Here is a 26,152-nt window from a genome sequence, read left to right as displayed (position 1 = left end):
GCTGCGCGTCCGTGGGGGGCCGGGGTTGGTTTCTCCCTTGGAGACGCGGGTGTCCCCCTCACCCCCCGCGCGTGCGTGCGCCTCGAGGCTGGGGAATTAATTGTCCCAGGCCTGGAGCCGTGCTAGGTGGGGGGCAAATCCCTGTGCGCGCAGGGGTCCGAGCGCTGGGGACGGGGGTCGCCGTGGTGGGTTCCTGGGGGCCACCTTTAGGGCTCCCCCGGCTGCGTAAAAAAAAAAAGGGGGGTCGGAGGCGGCCTGCTGGCATGCTCTGGGGTCACCAAGGGTTAGCCTGGCAAGGTCGCAGCCCGGGGAGGCCCGTAGGGGGCGGGGGGAGGGCGAGGCCCCAACCGGGGGTCTCCCAGAGGGGTCAGGACTGCAAAATATTGGAGAAAGGGGCGCACCCCCTTGGCACCGGGGCAAGCCCTTGCGCCTGGCCCATTAGGGGGTCGCAAAGGAGCCTTGATTACTGGCCAGGTGGGCTTAAGGGGGGCTTGACTGGGCCAACAGGGTGCGTCACAGGGACAGCCGAAAAGGGACAGATCAGTGGGGGCCTGGGGGGTCCCCAAGACTAAATTTGGGGACAGGTGGTGGGGCCGGGTCCCCCAGGGGACAGTCACAACCCCCTCCCCAGCTTCAATCAACGCTGGGGGGGGCCTCATGCATACCCCCGGGGGTCCGGGCGCAACCCAGGCGCGGGCAAGGGGCTTGCAACGTGGACACTGTCCAGCGTGTCCACCTCCAGGGGGGCCGCACTGGGGACGCCTCAAAGCAGGGAAGAGAGCTCGGGGGTCCTCCCATCCGCACCCTGCAGGGCGCAGCCCCCCGAGCACGTCCGGAGGGTCCAGCCTGTGCAGCCCGGCCAGCCCCCCGCAGGCCAGCTCCGGCCGTGACCTTGACAAGGTCACTCCGGCCCGCAGAGAGGCGCGCAGAGTGCCGCGCTGCGGACGGGCCGGGCGCCGGGGAAAAGCGGCGCTGACGGGCAGGCGGAGCGGCCAATGGGCGGCGCGGAGGGCGGAGGGGGCGGTGCCGCCCCGCGCGCGACGAGGCCAATGAGCGGCGCGGGGCGGGCCCTGAAAGGAGCAGGGGCAGCCAATCAGCGGCGCGGGGCGGGGCCTGGTTGGCTCAGCGCGGCCAATGGGCGGGCCTGGTTGGCGCAGCGCGGCCAATGGGCGGGCCCGGTTGGCGCAGCGCGGCCAATGGGCGGGCCCGGTTGTTGCAGCGCGGCCAATGGGCGGCCCCGAGCGGCGCGGCGCGGCCAATGCGGCACGCCCGCGGGGGCGGGGCGGCGCGGCCAATGGGAAGCGGGGGGCGGGCCCAAGCGGCGCGGCTCGGCCAATCCGGGCCGCCCGCGGGGGGCGGGGCCCGGCGCGGCCCCGGCGGCCAATGGGCGTCGCGGCGCCGCCGGGGGGCGGGCCCGGCCGGCGCGGCTCGGCCAATGGGCGTTGCGGCGCCGCCAGGGGGCGGGCCCGGCCGGCGCGGCTCGGCCAATGGGCGGCGCGGGCGGGCTCGGGGGCGGGGCCGGCGCGCCCTAGCGGCTGCGCGCGGCGCGGCCCGTCCTTTCGCTCCCGGCGGCGCAGGGCTGAGCAGCCAGCGGCGCGCAGCCTCCGCTCCCCGTCCGCCCCGCGCTCCTCCACCACCATGACGGAACAGGCCATCTCCTTCGCCAAGGACTTCCTGGCGGGCGGCATCGCCGCCGCCATCTCCAAGACGGCCGTGGCGCCCATCGAGCGCGTCAAGCTGCTGCTGCAGGTGCGCGGGGGGCCGGCGGCGGCGGACGCGGGGGGACGCGGGGGCCCGCCGGAAGCGCCGGGGCGCGACGCTTTGTCCGCCCGGGGCCGCCGCTTCCGGGCGCGGCGGGTCACGTGGTGGCGGGGGCGGGGCCGCGCAGGCGCCGTGCGGGCCGAGGGCGGGGCCGCGCAGGCGCGCTGCGGGCCGGGCCCGGGGGCCGCGCATGCGCACTCGCTTCCCGCGTGCCAGCGGGCACCTCCCGGGCGGCGGCGGCGACCTTGCAGGCCGCAGCTGCCCTCTGTCGCCTCGGGCGCGGCTGGCACGGCCCCGAGGGCACCCGGGGCGTGTCCCCGAGCTGGGCCCGGCTCGGCGTGCGTGTGGCACACGTGGCACTGCTCCCCCTTCCAGCCCGTCGCTTCAATGCCACGCCGTCCCGGGTCACCTTGCAAACGCGGGGGCGCGGCCCAGGCCCAGCCACACGCGATTTCCATCGTATTGCAATTAATTTTCTTTTTTTTTTGGATGATTGAAAGCCGAAAGTGCAAAAATGTTAACCCGGTGGACCGCTAGCATCGCTCCAGGTTTATATAATCCTAGCAGAGCGGCGGCCGGTTGGCAGTGCAACATTGTTACTTGCACCCGACTCGCTGGGAGCAACATTGTTTCTTGCACCAGTCTGGCTGGTTGGCAACATTGTTGCAGGCTTTAGAGTAGCCGAGCGACGGCGCTCCCTGGGTGGGAGCCAAGTCGCCTTATTTAGTTTTTTTTTTTGGAAACATTGTTGCAATCGCTTCCGAATTGTTTCCAGGATTGCTGCAATGCCGCGTTCGGTGCTGACACATTGTAGCACCCTTGAGTGTGTACAGAATTTTTTTTAGTCGTCGTTTTTGCCGGTGTTGCTCTGCCTTATGACATTTATAAGGGTTTCCCGAGTGTTCACAGACGGACCCCCTAGTGCTTGACAGCAACTTTTTTTTTTTTATAATGGCAACGTGTGATTTTTAGTCATCTCCCCATTTCCGTAGATATTTAGTATCTTGTTGCCCGTGGAGCTGCTACTGTTGTGTGTGGCCTTACGGGATCTGCAGTGCGGGTGTTGCAAATACGTGAGGTTAAGGTTAGGACTGGAGTGTTACACGCCTGGGGCAGGCAATGTTTCCCTAGTTAAGGGGTGTGTGTGTGTGTGTTGCGTTCCCAAGTTCAAAGTTTTGTGTCTACGTATGCCAGCTGCTGTTTCCCCCAAATTCAGGGGGGTAGTGTGTGTGTGTGTGTGTGTGTGTGTGTGTGTGTGTTGCATTCCCAAGTTCAAAGCTTTCTATGTGTGTGCCTGCTAGGGTCTGTGTGTGTGTTGTGTTCCCAAGTTAAAAGCTTTCTATGTGTGTGCCTGCTAGGGTCTCTTGGTGTGTGTGTGTGTGTGTGTGTGTGTGTGTGTGTGTGTGTGTGTGTGTGCTCAGTTCCCAAGTTCAAAGCTTTCTCTCTCTGGGGACCAGAGCGATAGTACAGCGGGGAGGACATTTACCTTGCACGCAGCTGACCCGAATTCGATCCCCGGCGTCCAGGCACCACCAGGAGTAATAATCATTCCTGAGTGCAGAGCCAGGAGGAAACCCCCCTGACCGTTTGCAGAGTGAGACCCCCCAAAAACAAGCCCAAAAGAAAAGCTTTCTGTGTGTGTTTCCCGAGTCAAGACGGGGCGTGCGCGCGCGTGTGCGTCTCGGGGTCCCGCGTTCAGAGCCTGTGTCCGAATCTCACGCCGCCCCGGCCCCTGCCCCCGCAGGTCCAACATGCCAGCAAACAGATCGCGGCGGACAAGCAGTACAAGGGCATCATGGACTGCATCGTCCGCATCCCCAAGGAGCAGGGCATGATGTCGTTCTGGCGGGGCAACCTGGCCAACGTCATCCGCTACTTCCCCACGCAAGCCCTCAACTTCGCCTTCAAGGACAAGTACAAGCAGGTGTTCCTGGGGGGCGTGGACAAGCACACCCAGTTCTGGCGCTACTTCGCGGGCAACCTGGCCTCGGGCGGGGCGGCCGGCGCCACCTCCCTCTGCTTCGTGTACCCGCTGGATTTCGCCCGCACCCGCCTGGCGGCCGACGTGGGCAAGTCGGGCACCGAGCGCGAGTTCAAGGGCCTGGGCGACTGCCTGGTCAAGATCAGCAAGTCCGACGGCATCCGCGGCCTCTACCAGGGCTTCGCCGTCTCCGTGCAGGGCATCATCATCTACCGGGCCGCCTACTTCGGGGTCTACGACACCGCCAAAGGTGGGCGGGGCTGCGCGCCCGTGTGTGTGTGTGTGTGTGTGTGTGTGTGCGTGCGTGCGCGCACACAGGCACACTCACACACACTTTCACATACAGGGACATACACACTCAGCCCTCTGTTCTCATGTCACCTGACAAGCACACACACACACACACACACTCTCTCTCTCAGCCCTCTGTCCTCATGTCACCTAGGCAAGGACACACACACAGATACACACAGAGATACACACACACACACTCAGCCCTCTGTGATCATGTCACCTAGGCAAGGAGACACACACACACACACTCAGCCCTCTGTCCTCATTTCACCTGGCAAGCACACACACACACACACACACACACACACACTCACTCTCAGCCCTCTGTCCTCATGTCACCTAGGCAAGGACACACACATACAGATACACACACACACAGATACACACACACTCAGCCCTCTGCACCCATGTCACCTAGGCAGGGACACACACACACACACACAGCCCTCTGTCCTCATTTCACCTAGGCAAGGACACACACACTCGCATACAAATACACACACTGTCACAACCCTCTGTCCTCATTTCACCTAGGCAGGGACACACACACATACATACACACACACACACGGGAGACACACTCAGCCCTCTGCCGTCGTTTCACCTAGGCAAGGAAACACACACACACTTAGCCCTCTGCCCTCATGTCACCTAGTCAGGAACACACACACACACAGCTCTCTGTCCTCATTTCACCTAGGCAGGGAGAGGGACACACACACAGAGACACACTCAGACCTCGGCTCATTTCACCTAGGGACTCACACACACACACATACATACTCTCACATACATACAGACAGACACACACACTCAGCGCTCTGCCCTCATTTCACCTGGGCAGGGACACAGACACACACACAGACACACTCAGTCCTTGGCTCATTTCACTTAGGGACTCACACACATGCATGCACACACTCACAGGCAACGCACTCAGCCCTCTGTCCGCATTTCATTTAGGCAGTGACACACAAACACACATAGACACACTCAGCCCTCAGCTCATTTCACTTAGGGACTCACACACATGCATACACTCACATACACACATGCACTCAGCCCTCTGTCCTCATTTCACGTAGGCAGGGACACACACACACGGGAGACACACTCAGCCGCTGGCTCATTTCACTTAGGGACTCACACACACACACATGCATACACTCCCACATACAGACACAGACACACACACACTCAGCCCTCTGTTCATTTCACTTAGGGACTCACGCGTATGCACAGACTCACAAGACACTCACACTCAGCCCTCTGTCCTCATTTCACTTAGGCCGAGACTCAGACACACACACACGCACGCACGCACACACAGAGACACATTCAGCCCTCTGTGTTCATTTGACTTACGGACTCTCACACACACGCACACACACAGACACTCACACTCGGCCCTCCGAGCTCATTTCACTGAGGGACTCACGCACATGCTCACACACACACACTCACATACAGACACGGACTCAGCCCTCTGTGCTCACTTCTCTTAGGGACTCACGCACCCTCACACACAGACACTCAACACAACACTCACACGCTCGGCCCTCCCTCCGGTTCATTTCACATAGGCAGGGGTTCTTCCTCCCCTCCCCCTCCCCCGCACCCACCCAGAGTCTTGCCCCTTGACCCCCCAGAACTCCCCTGTCCTGTTGCGCCCAAACTGCCCTGCTGACTCCAGCAACCCTGCAATCGTGTTTTATGGCTTTACAGCCCTAAAAGGTCCCGGAAAGAAAGTCAGAGGGTCCGGGTCAGGCCGCACCTTGTAACCTCTCCGAGGACTTGAGCTGAGGGCCAGCTACCCCCATCACACACAACTCACACAGACACACACACCCGGGAAGGGCGAGGGTGGGCTCACGGGTGGGTCTCTGACTTCGTGGAGGACACATGACAGTGGACGGGCTGTTTTCTCTCTGTGTGTGTGTGTTTTGGTTTTTTTTTGTTTTTTGTTTTCTTGGGGGGGTGTAATCCCTCCTGGCGGTGCTCGGGGGGACCCTAGGGGATGCCGGGACTCGAACCCGGGTCACCCGCGTGCCAGGCCAACGCCTTCCCCGCCGGGCTCTTGCTCCAATCTCCAAATTATTTATTTTTTAAACCGCTAAATTGTTCCTTTTTTTTTTTTTTTTTTTTTTTTTGCTTTTTGGGGTCCCACCCGGCGACAACAGGGGTCCCTCCTGGCTCATGCACTCAGGAATCCCTCCTGGCAGTGCTCGGGGGGACCCTGTGGGAATGCCGGCACTCGAACCCGAGCCGGCCGCGTGCCAGGCAAAAACGCCGTCCCTGCTTGCTGTGCTCTCTCTCCAGTCCCCAAATTTTTTTTTTTTTATTTTTAAACCACTAAATCGTTCTTTTGCTTTTTGGGCCCCTCTTGGCTCTGCACTCAGGAATGAGTCCTGGCGGTGCTCGGGGGGGGGGGGGGGGGGGACCCTAGGGGATGCCGGGGCTCGAACCCGGGTCGGCCGCGTGCAGAGGCCCACGCCCTCTGCACTGGGCTCTCGCTCTGGCCTCTATAAATTTTTATCATTATTTTAAAATTTTTTATTTATGCTTTGCTTTTTGGAATCCCTCCTGGCGGTGCTCGGGGGGGGGGGGGGGACCCTAGGGGATGCCGGGACTCGAACCCGGGTCAGCCACATGCAAAGGCCAACACCGTCCCCACGGGGCTCTCTCTCCTCTCGCTCCATCCCCCAACTGGTGGTTCGTCTGTGTCCACGCGTGGTCACTCACATGACCCCGTCCCCCACCCCACGCCCCCCGCCCCCCCCCCCCCAGGCATGCTCCCTGACCCCAAGAACACGCACATCGTGGTGAGCTGGATGATCGCCCAGAGCGTGACGGCCGTGGCCGGCGTGGTCTCCTACCCCTTCGACACCGTCCGGCGGCGGATGATGATGCAGTCGGGCCGCAAAGGAGGTGGGTGTCCTCCCGCTCCTTGGGGGGGGGGGGGGGTGGCCGGGCGGCCCAGTGGGCGGCGCTCGGCCCCGGTTTCTCACACCCGCGCCCCGTCCCCACCCACAGCGGACATCATGTACACGGGCACCCTGGACTGCTGGACGAAGATCCTGCGGGACGAGGGCGGCAAGGCCTTCTTCAAGGGCGCCTGGTCCAACGTCCTGCGCGGCATGGGCGGGGCCTTCGTCCTGGTCCTCTACGACGAGCTCAAGAAGGTCCTGTAGGGCCCCGAACCCCGACCCACTGGACGGGCGGGCGGGTGGGCGGGCGGCCCCTCGCTCACCCCCGCCCACCCGCCCGGTCCCGGCCAGTCCTGCCTTGGGGCCCCCCCGGGAGCCACAGGGGACCCCCACCCCTCACCTCCCCGCCCCCGGAGGAGGCCTCCGATGCGGCCACCCCCCGCTGTGTCCAGTAGACCTAGAGTCCAGGCCGGCCACGCCCACCCCCGCCCGCCCCCGTCTATTTAAAGAATCGAGTCCCGTCTCCCTCCTGAGTTTGTACCCCAGGAGCCCACCCGCCCCGCACAGCCGGTTGCCGCCAACTCCAGCCGCCTCTCTGCCCCCCCTCCCCTCCCTCCGTCCCTCCCTTGGGCGCGTCTGCTGCAGAATAAAAAGAGGACACAGCCCCTGGCCCGCTGCCCCGCTGCGCCTGCTGTCCACGGCGGGGTGGGACCGGGGTGCGGCCTCGCCACTCCCCTGGGCGTCCACGGGGACTGTTCTGCAGGGAACCCCAGGGCCTTTGCACGGCCGATGCAGCAGCAGGACCCGTGTCCTTGGACGGGGGACCGCAGGGCCTTTGCACAGCCGTGCACCCGGGCTGCCGACCATCAGGGCCCACTGCAGTTGGGGAAGGGGCCTGTCCCCTTTTCCTGGACGTCCACAGGGACCCTTGTCCTTGGACAAGGGACCCCAGGGCCTTTGCACAGCCACGCACCCAGACTGCCATCCATCAGGGCCCACTGCATGTTTCTTTGGCAAGGGGCCTGTCCTCTCCCCTGGACGTCCACAGGGACCCTTGCCCTTGGACGGGGGATCCCAGGGCCTTTGCACAGCCATGCAGCAGGACCTTTGTCCTTGCACAGGGAACCACAGGACCTTTGCATGGCCATGCACCCACACTGCCATCCATCAGGGCCCACTACAGTGTGGGGATGGGGCTTGTCCTTGGACAGGGAACCCCAGGGCCTTTGCACAGCCATGCACCTGGACTGCCGACCGTCAGAGCCCACTGCAGTTGGGGAAGGGGCCTGTTCCCTTTCCTGGGCATCCACAAGGACCCTTGTCCTTGGACAGGGGACCACAGGGCCTTTGCATGGCCATGCACCCACACTGCCATCAGGCCTGCTGCAGGGTGGGGGACTTGGAGGCCTGTGCTCTCCCCCGGAAGTCCACAGGGACCCTTGTCCTTGGGCAGGGAACCCCAGGGCCTTGGCATAACCACACTCCAGGACTGCTGTCCACTGCAGGGCAGTTGTGGGACTTGTCCCCTCTCCTGGGCGCCCCAGGACCTTTGCACAGCCACGCGCCAGACTGCCCCATAGAGACGCTTCAGTGTTTTAATAGTGAAGCCAGCGGCTCCCAGCCCATGCCCTGGGCTCGCGGGGCCGGTTCCAGCCCTGACCCGTGTCCCGGGGTCCAGAGCCCTGAGCCCTGCCAGCAGGGATCCGCCTCTAGGGCCCCCCCGAGACCAGGCCGCCCAGTGTCCTAACTACTGCACAGTCCAGCCCTGGAGCCCGACAAGGGTTTCTGGTCCCCAGCTGTGGGGCATGTACGTCTACGGGGAACCCCAGGGCCTTTGCACGGCCATACAGGAACCCCTGGACCTCCTCTGTCCACTCTCCGGGGCGTCCACCGCCCCTTCCTGTGCATCACAGTTCCTGGACAATCTCCACGGTGGGCCCTGGGCAGTCCTGCTTGTCCTGGAACACCTGCGGGTGGCAAGAGGCAGGTGAGGGGGACTGCGGGTGTCCACCCCCTGGCCCGCAGGGTCCACCCCAGCCTACCAGGTGGCCGCTGGGGAGGTGGTCACCGAAGGGGTCCCTCAGCTGTGGGATACGGGGGAACAGCTTCTCGGTCAGCGACGACCTGGTCAGGGGAGGGAGAAAGTGCTGGACGTCATCGGCTGGTGGTGGTCACTTCCATCCACCCCAGACCCCCAGCCGGGCACCCCCTGCCCTTTTGCGCTGGACACTGTCCAGATCCTCAATGCCAGCACCGACATCCCACCCGGGAAGAGCCCCCAAGAACGCCCCCCTGTCTCCGTCCACTCCCCTGAGGACAGTGTCCAGCAGAGTAAGCCGCGGTCCCGCTGACCCCTTGACCCCCCAGTGTCCACCTGGAGGCCCGGCCGGCGAGGACGGAGACGGCCCCGCCCCCCTGGACCACCGCGCGCTCGCGCGCCCGTCACCCTCACCTGGACCACAGGACCAGCGCGGCCGTGGCCACGAGCAGCGCGCCCAGCACGGCCAGCGCCGCCAACACCCACGCGCCTCCGGGGGGCGCGGGGTCATCCGCCTGGCAGCCTGTGGGGGGCATAGCGGGACATGAAGGACTGGCAGGGGGGTCCCTTGCGCGCCTTTGGGGACCCCCGAGGCCTGGCACCGCCCACCCATCCCCTCCTCCGTCTTGAGCCCCGCGAGCGCGCGCGCTGGTGCGTGAGTGGGTGCGTCCCGGGACTGGTGGGCGTCACCGCGGGGGGCGCCTGGCTCCACTCACTGAAGTGCTGGGGGGCACCCCAGGGCCCCCAGTGGCCGTAGTCCAAGCCCTGCGCGCGGACCCGCACCACGAAGTCGCCCGCGTGCGGCAGAGACAGGCGGTTCTCCCAGGTCTGCAAGGGACGGGGCAGCGGAGGGGCTTGGGGGAGGGGGCTTGTCCCCGCAGGAGGAGACGCAGACCCCCGCGCCCCGGCGTGCCCAGGGACGCCCGGAGCCCCCCCAAGAAACTGGACATCCACCCAGTGGCTGGTGCCCCTCGGAGATACCTGCATGTCCCCACTCTGCGCCCTGGGAGGTCGGGCCCTCCCTGGGACACGGGGGTCCTTACGGGTGGGGGGCGTCAGGGAGGGTCTTCTGCCTCCCTGCAGACCCAGAGGAGGCAGAGAGTCGCCAGAAAGGTGGGGTTGTGGTCTCCTGCGTCCCCTTCGCTGAGGGACAGTCTGGCAGGGAGCTGGGTTGGGGGTGGGGGGTTTGCCCCCGGCCCAGCCCCAGGGGAATTTCAGGACCAAGTGACCCAGAAGCACTTGGGTCACTCCCAGCTGCTGGGCTGCAGGGCCTTGTCCCGTGGCCGTGGCCGTGGCCGTGGCCGGAGGGGTCGTACACGCCCACGTGGACTCACCGTGCGTGTCTGGGGTGCACTGCCACCCTGGAAGAGAAAAGGGAAAAAAAGGTGGGTGGTGGGTCCCGTCCCCACCCAGAGGACCCTCAGCCGCCCTCTCTCCCCCCTGGCGTCCAGACCAGCACAGGGGGCTTTGGGCCAGGAAGGATCGCAGCCGGTGGCCCCTGAGGAAGTGCCCGGTTGAGAAGCGTCCCCAGGAAGCGAGTGGCCGGTGGGCACGTGTGTCGCCCTCAGCTTCTCAGCGCCCCACCGCAGGGTGGGGGCAAAGTCCAAACGGACACAGTGAGGGGTGATTCTGTAGCAAGGTGCAGATCCGCTAGACCCACGAGGTGGGAGGGTCTGGGGTCTGTCTGGGCGGGGGGCCAGGAAATTGTCTTCTTCTACATGCGTGAATGAACGGACCCTTTCAGCTGCAGGGGAACGCCGGAAGAATCTACACTCAGGCGGGGGGCTGGAGCGAGAGCCCAGCGGGGAGGGCGTTGGCCTGGCACGCGGCCGACCCGGGTTCGAGTCCCGGCATCCCCTAGGGTCCCCCGAGCACTGCTAGGAGGGATTCCTGAGAGCATGAGCCAGGAGGGACCCCTGAGCATCGCCGGGTGGGACCCCAAAAAGGAAAAAAAAAAAGAATCTGTACTTGGAGTCCCTAACACAAGAACCGACACCCGGAGTCACTGCCACGGGTACCTACGCTGAAATCAATCCCTAACGCCACAGACCGTTCTGCGAGCACAGAGCCAGGAGTAGCCCCTGAGCACTGCCGGGCGTGGACCCCAACCCCACCCCTCGCCCTGAAAATTTGAGAAGAAAAAAGGAATTTTCCTTGCGAGCCAGCCTGTGACTCAGAGGATGCGGCGGGGGGGTGGGCATTGGAAATGGGCCCTGCAGGAAGTGGCTGGTTCCGTCCTTCCCTCCGGAGTCAGCGGGAGTTTCTTCCGGTCCCGGCGGAAGGGGCCCTGCCAGCTCCCTCGGGGGCCCTTGGGTGCACGGCTGCTGTCAGACGGGACCGAGTGTGTGTGTGTGTGTTGTGGAACTCACGTGACTGGCGCGCACGCATCCGCGTGAGCACGCCATCGTTCCCAAGCTGCACTCTGAACACGCGTGTGCAGGCGTGGGACTGCATGTGCGTGCATCTGCCTACGTGCCGTCATCCCTGCGGAGACGTGCTCACGCGTGAGTGCAGGTTCAGACGTGACGGTGTGCAAGTGTGTGGGCATTCATGTGTGAGCTCGTGTGTTTTCATACATGGGATCGCATGTGCACATGTCTGCGTAAGCACGCTTGTGTTCATGTGTGAACTGTGTATGACAGGCACGTGACTGTAGACATGTACGTATGCAGGTGTGGACTTGTGTATCTTCAAATGTGATCACAGATACATGCTTGTATGTAAGCATGCGTGTGTCCGTGTGTGAACTGTTTTAGACATGCAACAATACACGCATGTGTCCGTGTGTGAACTGTCTTAGACATGCAACGATACATGCATGTGTCCGTGTGTGAACTGTCTTAGACATGCAACGATACATGCCTGTGTCCGTGTGTGAACTGTTTTAGACATGCAACGATACATGCCTGTGTCCGTGTGTGAACTGTCTTAGACATGCAACGATACATGCATGTGTCCGTGTGTGTGAACTGTCTTAGACATGCAATGATACATACATGTGTCCGTGTGTGAACTGTCTTAGACATGCAACGATACATGCCTGTGTCCGTGTGTGAACTGTCTTAGACATGCAACGATACATGCCTGTGTCCGTGTGTGAACTGTCTTAGACATGCAACGATACATGCCTGTGTCCGTGTGTGAACTGTCTTAGACATGCAACGATACATGCCTGTGTCTGTGTGTGAACTGTTTTAGACATGCAACGATACATGCATGTGTCCGTGTGTGAACTGTTTTATACATGCAATGATACATGTATGTCTGTGTGTGAACTGTTTTAGACATGCAACGATACATGCATGTGTCTTTGTGTGAACTGTTTTAGACATGCAACGATACATGTATGTCTGTGTGTGAACTGTCTTAGACATGCAATGATACATGTATGCATTCATGTGTGATTTTGTGTGTTTTCAAATGTGATCCCAGAGACATGCCTGTGTGCAAGAATGCCACTTACGTACATGTGCTGCGAACTCCTGTTCTCACACATGTAAGTGCAGGCATGTTTCTTGTAAGCATGACTTTCGGCACATGTGTTCACGTGGGCACTCATCTGCTTTCATACACGTGACTATGCACGTGTGTGTCTGTGGGCATGCATGCAGGTACTCACATGTGTCACATGTAAAGGGCTTTTCAGACATGTCACCGCATGCGCAAGCATGCCTGGATGCATGTTTGTGCATGAAGTCACGTGTTTCCATACATGTGACCATGTGTAAAGCTTGTGTGTGTTCACGTGTGGACTCCTGTATGTGCAGACTCGTCACTGCCCATGCGTGCGTGTGCTGACATGCCGGTGTGTGCATGGGGGAACCTGTGTTTTCAGATATCGCCACGCGTGAGTGCAGGTGTGTCCAAGCATAGCACGTTGTGTGGTGAACTCATGCATTTTCAGATGTGGGGGGCACGCCTGTGTGTCTGTGTGCGACCCTGCTTTATGCACACGTGTGCCCGTGTTTTTCAGACTCGTGTGTGTGTCTGTGTGGAAGCACACCCTAGCCCGTGTGTGTCCCTGTGGACGCCCGTGTTTTAGATCGGTGACTATGTGTGCACTTGTGTGCCACCCTGCCTGGATGCACGTGTGTACACACGTGTTTTTCAGACACTTGTGTAGGCATGTCCATGTGCAAGCACACCCTAGCCCATGTGTGTCCCTGTGAGTTCTGTGTTTTTGGTGCGTGGCCGCGTTGCATGTGTGTGCCACTCTGCACATGTGTACATATGTGTTTTTCAGACACGTGTGTGTGCGTGTCCGTGTGCACGCACGCCCTGGCCTGTGTGTGTCCGTGTGAGCACCCTTTTTTTAGATCCGTGACTATGTGTGCACGTGTGTGCCACCCTGCTTGTATGCACATGTGTGCACGCGTGTTTTTCAGACACGTGTGTATGCATGTCCATGTGCAAGCACGCCCTGACCCATGTGTGTCCGTGTGGGCGCCGTGTTTTTGGTGCGTGGCTGCGTTGCATGTGTGTGCCACCCTACACATGTGTGCATACGTGTTTTTCAGACACGTGTGTCCATGTGCATGCACACCCTGGCCCGTGTGTGTCCGTGTGAGCACCCTTTTTTTAGATCCGTGACTGTGTGTGCACTTGTGTGCCACCCTGCTTGTATGCACATGTGTACATGCATGTTTTTCATGCACGTGAATGTGTGTGTCCATGTGCACGCACTCTTTGGCGTGTGTGTGTCCGTGTGGACGCCCGTGTTTTAGACCCGTGACTGTGTGTGCATGTGTGTCCCACCCTGCTTGTATGCATATGTGTACACGTGTGTTCTTCAGACACATATGTTTGCGTGTCCATGTGTAAGCATGCCCTGGCCCGTGTGTGTCCATGTGAGCTCCCGTGTTTTAGATATGCAATTGTGTGTGCACTTGTGTGACACCCTGCTTGTATGCACATGTGTGCATACGTGTTTTTCAGACACGTGTGTGTCCAGGTGCACGCACGCTCTGGCCTGTGTGTGTCCGTGTGGACGCCTGTGTTTTAGACCCGTGACTGTGTGTGCATGTGTGTCCCACCCTGCTTGGATGCATGTGTACACGCGTGTTTTTCGTGTGTGTGCGTGTCCGTGTGGGCGCCGTGTCTCGGCGCGTGTCCGTGTGGGCGCCCGTGTCTCGGCGCGTGGCTGTTACCTGCTGCGTCGTCACCTGGTACTGGAAGCCCGTCTGGAGGCGGCTGGACACGGCCCAGCGCAGCTCGGCCCGGGAGCGGTTGCAGGTGCTGCTGAGGTTGCCGGCACTCAGTCGCTCTGCGGCGGGCAGACGCGGGCCCTGGTCAGCCCCCCGCGAGCCACGGGACCCGCCCGCGCACGCCCCGCAGCCCCACAGACACGGGAGGACACGGGAGGACACGGGAGGACTCGCGGCCACGTGGGCGGGACCAGCGCGCGTCTCTGGCAATTGCAGCTTCGGACCACAGGGAGGAGCCGTCGCACCCAAAGGACTTTCTCTCCTCCCGTCCTCCCTCCCTCCATCCCTCTCTCCCTCTCTCTTCCTTTCTTTCCTTTCTCTCCTTCCTCCTCCTTCCCTTCCTCCCATCCTTCCTCCCATCCTTCCTTCCTCTTTCTTTCTTTCTTTCTTTCTTTCTTTCTTTCTTTCTTTCTCTCTTTCTTTCTCCTTCCTTCCTTCTTCCTTCCTTTCTCTTTCTCTTTCTTTCTCTTTCCCTCTTTCTCTTTTTCTTTCTTCCTTTCTTCCTTTCTTTCTTTGTTTCTCTTTCTCTCCGTCCTCCCTCCCTTCCTCCCTTCCTCCCTCCCTTCTCTTCCTGCCTTCCTTTCTCTTTCTTTCTTCCTTTCTTTTCTCTCCGTCCTTCCTTCCTCCTTCCTCCATCCCTCCCTCCTAAGTTCCTCTCTCCCTTCCTTCATTCCTCCCTTCCTCCCTCCCTTCCTTCTTTCCTTCCTCCTTCCTCCTTCCTTCCTTCCTTCCTACCTTCCTACCTTCCCTTCCTCCTTCACTTCTTTCCATTCTCTTCCTCTTTTCCTTCCTTCCCTCCCTCTCTCCCTTCTCCTTTTCCTTCCTTCCCCTTCTCTTTCCTTCCTTTCTTTTCCTCCCTTTTTTCCTTTTTTCTTTGTTTCTCATCTTTTATTCTGTTTTTCCTTCTTCCCTTGTTTTGCTCCTTATCTCTCTTCCTTTTATCCTCCCTCCCTCCCTCCCTCCCTCCCTCCCTCCCTTCCTTCCTTCCTTCCTTCCTTCCTTCCTTTCTTCCTTCCTTCCTTCCTTTTCTACCTTTCTCTTTTGTCCTTTTTTGCCTTTTCTCCTTCTGCCTTCTTTCTTGCTTGCTTTTTTTCCTTTTTCTTTCTTTCTTGGTCTTAGTTTTTCTTTTCTTCATCTACTCTTTCTTTCACTCTTTGTAGTTCTTCCTTCCTCTTTCATCTTTTAGCAGGTTGGGTGTTTTGCCTTGCACACAGCCAGTCTGGGTTCAATCCCCGGCATCACCCCTGGGTACAGACCCAGGAATAACCCGTGTGCACAAACAGGTGTGGCCCCCCCAAAAACAAACACGATAAAAAAATGAAGAGAGTGTGTTAGGGCATTTGCCTGGCACACAGCCGACCTGGGTTCGATTCCCGGCATCCCCTAGGGTCCCCCGAGCACCGCCAGGAGTGATTCCTGAGTGCGGAGTCAGGAGGAACCCCTGAGTGTCACCAGGTAGGACCCAAAAGAAAGAAAAGAAAGAGAGAAAGAAAGAAGAAATGAAAGAAAGAAAGGAAGAAAGAAAGAAAAAAGAGAAAAAGAGAGGAAGAGACAAAGAAAAAGAGGAAGGGAGGAAGGATGGAAGGGAGGAAGGAAGGAAGGAAGAAGGGAAGGAAGGAAGGAAGGAAGGAAGGAAGGAAGGAAGGAAGGGAGAGAGAGGGGCTGGAGTGATAGCCCATTGGGGAGGGTGTTGACCTTGCACGCGGCCGACCCGGGTTCAATTCCCAGCATCCCCGAGGGTCCCCCGAGCACCGCCAGGAGGAGTCATTCCTGAGTACAGAGCCAGGAGGGACCCCTGAGCATCGCCGGGTGGGACCCATCAAGAAAGAAAGGAAAGAAAAAGAGAAAGAAGGGAAGGAGGGAAGGAGGGAGGGAGGGAAGAAGGGAAAGAGGGAGGGAGGGAGGGAGGGAGGGAAGGAAGGAAGGAAGGAAGGAAGGAAGGAAGGAAAAAGAAAGGAGGAAAGAAAGAAAGAGAGGAGAGGAAGGAAGAAAGGAAGGAAAGAAAGAAAGAAGGAAAAAAGGAGGGAAGGAAGGAAAGAAGGAAGGAAGGAAGGAAGGAAAGAGAAAGAAAGACAGACAGAAAGAAAGAAGAAAAGGAAGGAAGGAAGGAAGGAAGAAAGGAAAAAGAGAAAGAGGAGAAAAAGAAAGAGAGAAGGAGAGGAAGGAAGAAAGGAAGAAGGAAAGAAAGAAGGAAAAAAGGAGGGAAGGAAGGAAAGACAGAGAAAGAGAGAAGGAAAGAAAGAAAGAAAGAAAGAAAGAAAGGAAAGGGAGGGAGGGAAGGAAGGAAGGAAGGAAGGAAGGAAGGAAAGAAGGAAGGAAGGAATGAAGAGAGAGGGGCTGAAGTGATAGCCCAGCGTGGAGGGCATTTGCCTGGCACGCGGCTGACCCGGGTTCGATTCCCAGCATCCCCTAGGGTCCCCCCGAGTACCACCAGGAATCATTCCTGAGTGCAGATCCAGGAGTGGCCCCTGAGCATTGCTGGGTGGGACCCAAAAAAGAAAGGAAAGAAAGAAAGAAAGAAAGAAAGAAAGAAAGAAAGAAAGAGGGAGGGAGGGAGGGAGGGAAGGAAGGAAGGAAGGAAGGAAGGAAAAAGAAAGGAGGAAAGAAAGAAAGAGAGGAGAGGAAGGAAGAAAGGAAGGAAAGAAAGAAAGAAGGAAAAAAGGAGGGAAGGAAGGAAGGAAGGAAAGAAGGAAGGAAGGAAGGAAGGAAAGAGAAAGAAAGACAGACAGAAAGAAAGAAGAAAAGGAAGGAAGGAAGGAAGGAAGGAAGAAAGGAAAAAGAGAAAGAGGAGAAAAAGAAAGAGAGAAGGAGAGGAAGGAAGAAAGGAAGAAGGAAAGAAAGAAGGAAAAAAGGAGGGAAGGAAGGAAAGACAGAGAAAGAGAGAAGGAAAGAAAGAAAGAAAGAAAGAAAGAAAGGAAAGGGAGGGAGGGAAGGAAGGAAGGAAGGAAGGAAGGAAGGAAGGAAAGAAGGAAGGAAGGAATGAAGAGAGAGGGGCTGAAGTGATAGCCCAGCGTGGAGGGCATTTGCCTGGCACGCGGCTGACCCGGGTTCGATTCCCAGCATCCCCTAGGGTCCCCCCACTGAGCACCGCCAGGAGTGATCCCTGAGTGCAGAGCCAGGAGGGACCCCAGAGCATCGCCAGGTCGGACCCAAAAGAAAGAAAAGAAAATGAAGAGAAGGGGTTCCAGCCCGCACACCCAGCCCTTGTCCCACAGAGCCCCCCGCACAAAAGCAGGGGACCCAAGGGGGCCACTCCGGGACGCTGGGACCACACAGGCTTCTGCCTCCTCTGTGGCCTCACCAGTTGCCTTCAACAAATGCCCGGCGAGCTCTGAATTCACAGGCTGACCCCTGAGCCCTCGGGGGTCTCCCAGTGGGTGAGGGCATCTGGGTCACAGGGAGAGTCAGACGAGACCCCCTACATCCAACTCCGCTCGGGATTACCCAGGGGCAGCCGCCTGGTCTTGAGTCCGAACCCCAGTTCCCCCACATGCCGCCAGTCCAACCTCTGCGCCAACCAACATCACCCAGCCGCCGGGCAGTCAGGCGTGCGTGTGCCCACAGCCCCCGTCCGACCCCCGACCCCCACCGCCTCTGGAACAACAGGGACCGTCCATGCCCTTCGCGATGGAGGACGAGGAGGGGCCACACTCACCGATCTCGGGCAGCGGGTGCAGGACCTCGGAGCACGGCACGGGCCCCTCCGCGCTGCTGCCGCTGACCCAGAAACGCTGGAGGTTCCCAGAGGCCCCGGAGAAGCCACTGAAGTCGCAGGCGACGTGCACGCCCCGGGGGTCCTTGCTGTAGTGCTGACACGCCCGCACCCGCCGCGTCCTAGGGGAGCACCGGACGCCGAGTCTGTCTCAGGGCTCACCCGCCTCTCTCCCTCCTTCCCACACTCCCACCCACGGCCACGTACCTCAGGTCCTCCCAATGCAGGTGGTACTGCGTGTCGCCGGGGGCCGCGGGGCCGACGTCCCAGGAACATGTGACTGTATCCACCTCGTGCACCCAGCAGCTCAGGTGCTCGGCCGCGGACCCCGGGATCCCGTCTGCCACGGCCCCCGTGGGAGAGGAGAGGATGGGGGGTGGTGTTGGATGGGCGGGGTCCGGGCCGTGACCCAAGGCGTCCCAGAGTATTGGAGCACCAGGCAACAGTCACGCCTGTCTGCGTGTTTGTGTTTGGGCCATGCCCAGCGGTGTTCAGGGCTGACTCCTGGCTCTGTGCTCTGGGATGACTCCTGGCTCTGTGCTCAGGGCTGACTCCTGGCTCTGTGCTCAGGACTGACTCCTGGCTCTGTGCTCTGGGCTCACTCCCGGCTCTGTGCTCAGGGCTGACTCCTGGCTCTGTGCTCAGGACTGACTCCTGGCTCTGTGCTCAGGGCTGACTCCTGGCTCTCTGCTCAGGGCTGACTCTTGGCTCTGTGCTCAGGGCTGACTCCTGGCTCTGTGCTCAGGGCTGACTCCTGGCTCTGTGCTCAGGGCTAACACCCGGCTCTGTGTTCAGGCTGACTCCTGGCTCTGTGTTCAGGGCTGACTCCTGGCTCTGTGCTCAGGGCTGACTCCTGGCTCTGTGCTCAGAACTGACTCCTGGCTCTGTGCTCAGGGATGACTCCTGGCTCTGTGCTCAGGGCTGACTCCTGGCTCTGTGCTCAGGGCTGACTCCCTGTGGGGCTTGGGGGACCCCAGGGGATACCGGGGATCGAACCTGGGTCAGTTCCGTGCAAAGCCAGGGATGTACCTGCTATGCTATGCCTCCGCCCCAACATTCATGCTGCTGTTAACACGTTAACATGGGGCATAGGAAAAGAGAGGAGAAAAGAGGGAAAAGCCAAGAACGAGGGAAACTAGAAGGAGAGGAAAGAAAATGAAAGAGAAGAAAAGCAATAAAATGAAAGAAGAGAAGAAGGGAAAAGGGAAAAAGAAAAAAAAAGCAAACTAAGATAAATGGGGGAAGGGCTGGAGCGATAGCCCAGCGGGGAGGGCGTTTGCCTGGCATGCGGCCGACCTGGGTTCAATTCCCAGCATCCCCTGGGGTCCCCCGAGCACTGCCAGGAGTCATTCCTGAGTGCAGAGCCAGGAGGAACCCCTGAGCATCGCCGGGTGGGACCCCAAAAAGAAAGAAAGAAAAAAAGAATGAAGGGAAGGAGAAAAGGAGGGAGGGAGAAAGGGAGAGAGAGAGGGAAGAGAGGGAGGGTGGGAGGGAAGGGTGGAAGGAAGGAAGGAAGAAAGGGAGAGAAAGAAACAAAGAAAAAAGTAGACGAAGAAAGAAATAGAGAAAGAAAGAACAAAAGAAAGAAAAAAGGAAAGAAGGAAGGAGAAAGAGAGAAAGAAAGAAAAAGGAAAGAAAGACAAAAAGAAAGAAAGGAAGAGAGAAAGAAAAAAGAAAAAGAAAAAACAAGGAAGAAAGAAGGAAAGAGAAAGAATGAAAGGAAGGAAGGAAGGAGAGAAGGAGAGGAGGAAGGGAAGGAAGGAAGGAAGGAAGGAAGGAAGGAGGGAGAGAAGGAACCACCGAGCTCCGCCAGGAGGAAGGAAGGAAGGAAGGAAGGAAGGAAGGAAGGAAGGAAGGTCCATACAGATCCCAACATCACAGGAAACAGAAAGAAAGAAAGAAAGAAAGAAAGAAAGAAAGAAAGAAGAGATAGGAAGGAAGGAAGGAAGGAAGGGGAAGGAAGGAAGGAAGGAGGGAGGGAGGGAGGGAGGGAGGGAGGGAAGGAAGGAAGGAAGGAAGGAAGGAAGAGGGGCTGGAGTGATAGCCCAACGGGGAGGGCATTGCCCTGGCACACGGCCGACCCAGGTTCGATTCCCAGCATCCCATGGGGTCCCCCAAGGACCGCCAGGAGTAATTCCTGAGTGCAGAGCCAGGAGGGACCCCTGAGCATTGCCGGGTGGGACCCCAAAAGCATAATAAAGAAAAGAAAGAGAGGAAGGAAGGAAGGAAGGAAGGAAGGAAGGAAGGAAGGAAGATAAGAATTGAAAAGGGAAATTGAAAAGAAAAAGAGCAAACTAAATGGGAGAAAAATAACAAAAGACACAAATGACAGAAAAAAAGAGAAAGGAAGATAAAGTAATGGAAGAGAAAAAAGAAGAAGAAAAAGAAACGAGGAGGGCCAGAGTGGTAGCACAGTGGGTTGGGCATTTGCCTGGCATGCAGCTGACCCAGGTGTGATGGTGGGCACCCCCTAGACCCACGGGAGTGATTTCTGAGTGCAGAGACAGGAGTCAGCCCTGAGCACTGCAGGGTGTGTCCCCCCCCAAATAAAACAAAATGATTAAAAAAGAAAAAAAGAGAAAAGAGGACAAAAGATAAAGAAAAAAATGAGAAGAGAGAAAACACTAATTTTTAAAATGAAAGAAGAAAGGACAAAAAAGAAAAGAAAATGAGAAAAAAAGATAAAAGAGAAGGAGAAAGAAAATCAAAAGCAAAAGAATAGAAGATGTCCGGAAAAAAAAAATGGGAAACAAAGTCAGCAAAGGAAAAAGGATTAAAAGAAAAGCAAAAGAGAAAAAAGGGAAGAAAAGAAAGAAAGCCATGAGCAGGGAAGAAAGGAGGGAAGCGGAACAAGAGAAAAAACGGGGGGAAAATGGAAGAGAAAAAAAGAAAAGGAAGGAAAAGAAGAAAAAACAGAAGAACCGAGAGAAGAAAGGCAAAAAGAGAAAAAAGAGAGACGAGAAAAGCAAATGGGGTGCGCGTGTTTCTCGTTCCCCGATTCCCTGACTTTCACGCAGTCCACGAAAGCACAAGGTCTTTGCTATCTGGCAGGATTGGGGGTCGGGGGAGGAAGCCCCCCTCGGGCGCGGCCCCTCACCAGGCAGAGGGTGGAGGATCGAGGCGGAGAAGCGTGGCTCCCGGGTCGTCCGCACGGTGAAGTTGGTGGGCTGGCACATGGGCAGGAAGGGGTACTGGCAGTGGCTCCGCGCCGTGGCCTGGCAGACAGGGGACGGATGCTGGGCTTAGAGGGTGCACGTGGCTGGGCGTGGCGGCTGTCTCGTCAGGCACGATTGTCCCCGAGCGAGCATCGTGGTGTGTGCCGACCCGGATGCAGCCCCCGAACGTGGGCACCCTCTGCTCAGCGCCCTGCCTGGGGAGAATGCAGTGCCCAGTGTGCACCGGCCCACGTGGACACGTGGCATGTGGACACGTGGCATGTGGTATGTGGACACGTGGCACGTGGATACGTGGCACATGGACAAGTGGCACTTGGACATGTGACACGTGGCATGTGGACACTTGGATTGTGGCACATGGCACGTGGACATGTGCACATGGAAATGTGGCATATGTCACATGGCATGTGGACACATGGACACATGGCACGTGGACATGTGGCACTTGGACATACAACACGTGTCGTGGACACATGGCATGTGCACACAGCATGTGGCACATGGATGTGTGACGTGGCATGTGGCACACGGAAATGTGGCACATATCACGTGACATATGGACAAGTGGCACTTGGACATGTGGCATGTGGGCACTTGGATGTGTGGCACATGGCACGTGGACACGGCATGTGGCACGTGGACAAGTGCACATGGAAATGTGGCATATGTCACATGACACGTGGACAAGTGGCACTTGGACATGTGACATGTGGCATGTGGACACTTGGATACGTGGCACGTGGACACGGCATGTGGCATGTGAACATGTGACATAGCACGTGCCACATGGAAATGTGGAATATGTCACGTGACATGTGGACACGTGAGTGCGTGGCACATATCATGTGACACATGGATAAGTGGCACTTGGGCACGTGACACGTGGCATGTGGACACATGGCACGTGAAACGGCACGTGGGCACAGCAGGCGGGACATGGACATGTGATGTGGCACGTGGCACATGGAAATGTGGCATGTGGACACGTGGCCCGTGGCAAAGTAGAGGGTGCTGTGGCCGCCACCACGGTCACTGCTATTCTTGTCCACGGAGCAGGGAAGTCCGAATTCCATGTTTAAAAGTCTCTGCTTGGGAGCTGGAGCGATAGCCCAGCGGGGAGGGCGTTTGCCTTGCACGTGGCCAACCCGGGTTCGATTCCCAGCATCCCCTAGGGTCCCCCCCGAGCACTGCCAGGAGTGATTCCTCAGTGCAGAGCCAGGAGGAACCCCTGAGCATCGCCGGGTGGACCCCAAAGGCAATAAATAAATAAATAAATAAATAAAAGTCTGTGTGGTTAAGAAGAGACGGGACACGCAGGGGGAAGGGTGGAGTCGGGCTTCTCTGCCCCGCCGTGGGTGGAGAGAACCACGCGAGCTGGTGATGGGGTGGGGGAGGGGACGCGGGAAGGGGGAACACAGGTGGTCTCGCGATGGGCGAGAGAGGGAGGGAAGAACGGGCCCCCGGGCACACGAGGAGCGTCAGAGCGGGGCGTTGCCGACCTCCCTCTTGACCCCTGGGCACAGGAAGTGGGGGGACGGGGAAGGGGCCACGGCGAGAGGGGGCACGGGAGGTCACAGGGCCTTGGGGGACGCGGGACAGCTGCGGTGGTGTCAGTGTGTGTGGCAGCGATTTCTCAGAAGCAGGAGGGGAAGGGTGTGTGCCCGCAGAAAAGGAGAAGCTTCCAGAGAAGGCCACGGCCCAGATAAGCGCGCCCAGAAACGCCCGGAGACCGAGGCCAGACCCGCAGGGCACGGCTCCAGCCACGGGCGCCTCAGTCTGGGGGCAGAGACCGGTGGGTTTTGTTGAGCCCAGAGTGGCAGGGCCAAGTGGGGTCGCCCGTGTCTTAGCCCCGGAGGTGCAGAGCTGGGACCTTTGCACCCGGCACCCCCTGTGTCCTGCCCGTTCTGTCTCTCTCTGTGCCTCTCTCTCTCTGTCTCTCTTTCTCCTTCTGACTCTCTGTCTCCCTCTTTCTCTGTCTTTCTGTCTTTCTCTGTCACACTTTTTTTTCATTTCCATTCCTCTCTCTCTATTCATCTGTCTCTCTCTGTCTTTCTGTCTCTTTCTCTCTCTCTCTCTCTTTCTCTCTGTCTCTCTGTCTCTGTGCCTCTCTTTCTTTCCCTCTATCTATCTATTGTCAGCGTGTCCGGCAGCTCAGAATGGGACCCTGGTACCCGCCTGCTCACACACGGCACACGGGGCCTGGGTCTCTGAGGCTGCATGAGCCACACATGGCCAGACGTGGCCAGTCTCCAGTGTCCACCTGCTCACACATAGCTCACAGAGTCCAATCTCTGAGGTTAGATAAGCCATGCGCGGCCAGTAGTGGCCACTCCAGTACCCACCCACTCACACACAGCTCATGGAACCTGGGTCTCAGAAGTTGGACGGGCCACACGTGGGCAGCCAATGTGGCCAGCCCACACGTGGCCAGCAGTGACCACTCCAGTACCCATCCACTCACACACCGCTCATGGAACCAGGGGTCTCGGAAACCAGACGAGCCACATGTGGCCAGCCACACGTGGTCAGCAGTGACCAGTCCAGCCAGATGTGCCACACGTGGCCAGCCAATGTGGCCAGCCACTTGTGGCCAGCAGTGACCACTCCAGTACCCACCCACTCACACACAGCTCATGGAACCGGGGGTCTCAGAAACCAGACGAGCCACACGTGGCCAGCCACATGTGGCCAGCAGTGACCACTCCAGTACCTTCCCACTCACACAGCTCACAGGGCGTGACCTCTGAGACCGGACAAGCCACATATGGCCAGCAGTGACCAGTCCAGTCCCCACCCGCTCACACACAGCTCACGGAACTTGGGTCTCAGAAGTTGAATGAGCCACACGTGGTCAGCCACACGTGGCCAGCCCACATGCGGGCAGCAGTGACCAATCCAGTGCCCACCCACTCACACACAGCTCATAGAACCTGGGTATCGGAAGCCAGACGAGCCACATGTGGTCAGCCAACGTGGCCAGCCACACGTGGCCAGCAGTGATGTACCTTCCCACTCACACAGCTCACAGGGCCTGACCTCTGAGAGAGACTGGACAAGCCACATGTGGCCAGCAGTGACCAGTCCAGTACCCACCCGCTCACACACAACTCATGGAACTTGGGTCTCAGAAGTTGAATGAGCCACACGTGGTCAGCCACACGTGGCCAGCCTGCACGTGGCCAGCCCACATGCGGGCAGCAGTGACCAATCCAGTGCCCACCCACTCACACACAGCTCATAGAACCTGGGTATCGGAAGCCAGACGAGCCACATGTGGTCAGTCAACGTGGCCAGCCACACGTGGCCAGCAGTGATGTACCTTCCCACTCACACAGCTCACAGGGCCTGACCTCTGAGAGAGACTGGACAAGCCACATGTGGCCAGCAGTGACCAGTCCACTACCCACCTGCTCACACACGGCTGACAGATCCGAATCTCTGAGGTTGCATGAGCCATACGTGGCTGGCCGTGGTGGCCAGTGCTTCCACGCCTGACGGGGACAGACACGGAAAGGGGTCCCGAGCCGGGCAGCCTGGCCAGGGACGCTCACCTTGCGGACACTCCCCAAGCCGCTGATGCAGACGACGTCCGTGATGTTGTCCCAAAGGTCCCACGTGAGTCTCCTCTGAGCTGGGTCCATGCGCAGATTCCAGATGGGTGGGTCGGACTCTGCCAGACCTGCAGGGGGTGGGGGACAGTCAGGGCCACTTCCTGGACACCTGCCGGCAGCGAATGTGCCCTACAGGGGAGCACATGTGGTCCCCCAAGCAAGCGCACACACTGGAGGGGTTACGGCCGTTACTCCGCGTGCAACCGAGTCCAGCGTCCTGTGTGGCTGGGCACGGTGCCCTGAGCACACCAGGGTGGCGGTTGGTCCATGCCGGCTGTGGCACAAAGCTCCCGACGGCCCCAAACACACACACAGACACACACACACACACATACATAGACACAGGAAAAATAAACCCCCAAAACTGGGCAGCAGAGATAATGCAGCGTTAAGGCTTCTGGGGCGGAGACCCAGCTCCGTGCGATTGCCCCAGGCCAGAAGTGACGCAGAGCACAGAGCCGGGAGTCAGCCCTGAGCGCAGAGCCGGGAGTCAGCCCTGAGCACTGAGCCCGGAGTCAGCCCTGAGCTCAGAGCCAGGAGTCAGATGTGAGCACTTAGCTGGGAATCAGCCCTGAGCACAGAGCCGGGAGTCAGCTCTGAGCACAGAGCTGGGAGTCAGCCCTGAGCACTAAGCTGGGAGTCAGCCATGAGCACTTAGATGGGAGTCATCCCTGAGCACAGAGCCGGGAGTCAGCCATGACGTCCATCATCCCCTCCCTGAGCTCAGGCACGGGCAGAGCCCAAGGCGTCCACTAGGCATTGTCCACTCCCAGCCGGTGTCCAGCTAAGCCCTGCAAGCCCCCTCTGTGTCACGGCCGAGCCTCTCTCCAAGACCCCCGCCCCCCAGGGGTCACTCCCGCCCGGCGCCCTCCCCCTTGGTCCTGCCGGCCACCTACCCTGGTCAGCGGCGGCGTGGGGCGGGCTGTGGGCGGCCGCCAGGAGCATCCACAGCCAGAGGACGGCCACAGAGAGGACGGAGGCGGCCACAGGAGGGCTGGACGCTGCAAGAGAAAGGAGGAAGAGGCTGGCCAGGGGGGCTCGGGGTGGGGTGGACACGGGTCACTGTCACAGAGGAGGGGGGGCCCGGGGGATGGGACGGCGGGGAGGGCGGGAGGGTGGTGGCCGGCTTGCAGCTGACCCAGGCCAGAGTCCGGCATCGCACTGGGTTCCGGGAGCAGGGGCCAGGAGCGATTCCTGAGCGAAAAGGGAGAGAGAGAGACAGAGACACAGAGAAAAAGACAGAGAGAGACAGAAGGAGACAGAGACAGAGACACAGAGACAGAGAAAAAGACAGAGACGGGAGACAGAGACAGAGAGATAGAGACAGAAAGAGGTAGAGATAGACAGACAGACATGGACAGAGAGGAAGAGACAGAGAGAAATAGAGACAGAGAGAGACCGAGAGAGACAGACAGAGACAGACAGAGATAGACAGAGACATAGAGAGG

General features: G+C 59.1%; 2 protein-coding genes across 2 annotated transcripts; one reads left to right on the top strand and one right to left on the bottom strand.

Annotated features, from left to right (window-relative positions):
* The first annotated feature begins 1,540 nt into the window (after positions 1 to 1,540).
* Positions 1,541 to 7,632, top strand: SLC25A6 (solute carrier family 25 member 6). Its single transcript, XM_056109634.1, has 4 exons — positions 1,541 to 1,749; positions 3,506 to 3,992; positions 6,824 to 6,964; positions 7,070 to 7,632. Exons 1-4 carry the CDS (start codon positions 1,639 to 1,641, stop codon positions 7,225 to 7,227), a joined length of 897 nt encoding a protein of 298 aa, XP_055965609.1. The 5' UTR covers positions 1,541 to 1,638; the 3' UTR covers positions 7,228 to 7,632.
* Positions 7,633 to 8,604: 972 nt separating this feature from the next.
* On the bottom strand, positions 8,605 to 25,861 carry IL3RA (interleukin 3 receptor subunit alpha). Its single transcript, XM_056109638.1, has 12 exons — positions 25,843 to 25,861; positions 25,601 to 25,705; positions 24,645 to 24,772; positions 21,015 to 21,132; positions 18,125 to 18,257; positions 17,861 to 18,039; positions 14,149 to 14,264; positions 10,336 to 10,362; positions 9,718 to 9,829; positions 9,416 to 9,524; positions 9,006 to 9,087; positions 8,605 to 8,930 (listed from the first exon to the last, which is right to left on the bottom strand). Exons 1-12 carry the CDS (start codon positions 25,859 to 25,861, stop codon positions 8,871 to 8,873), a joined length of 1,188 nt encoding a protein of 395 aa, XP_055965613.1. The 3' UTR covers positions 8,605 to 8,870.
* Positions 25,862 to 26,152: the final 291 nt, after the last annotated feature.

This window comes from Sorex fumeus, unplaced genomic scaffold, assembly GCF_029834395.1.
Source record: "Sorex fumeus unplaced genomic scaffold, SorFum_2.1 ptg000359l, whole genome shotgun sequence".
NCBI classification, from domain to species: domain Eukaryota; kingdom Metazoa; phylum Chordata; class Mammalia; order Eulipotyphla; family Soricidae; genus Sorex; species Sorex fumeus.
This window is presented reverse-complemented; position numbering and strand designations above follow the sequence as displayed.

Excerpts from the sequence above, each read along its gene's own strand:
- IL3RA (XM_056109638.1), bottom strand. Across the intron at positions 14,265-17,860 it reads GCACCCGCTGCCCGAGATCG|AGCGACTGAGTGCCGGCAAC; the intron begins GTGAGTGTGGCC and ends TGCCCGCCGCAG. Across the intron at positions 9,088-9,415 it reads GCGCTGGTCCTGTGGTCCAG|GTCGTCGCTGACCGAGAAGC; the intron begins GTGAGGGTGACG and ends TCCCCTGACCAG.
- SLC25A6 (XM_056109634.1), top strand. The coding sequence starts at position 1,639 with ATGACGGAACAGGCCATCTCCTTCGCCAAGGACTTCCTGGCGGGCGGC. Across the intron at positions 1,750-3,505 it reads GCGTCAAGCTGCTGCTGCAG|GTCCAACATGCCAGCAAACA; the intron begins GTGCGCGGGGGG and ends CTGCCCCCGCAG. Across the intron at positions 6,965-7,069 it reads GCAGTCGGGCCGCAAAGGAG|CGGACATCATGTACACGGGC; the intron begins GTGGGTGTCCTC and ends CCCCACCCACAG.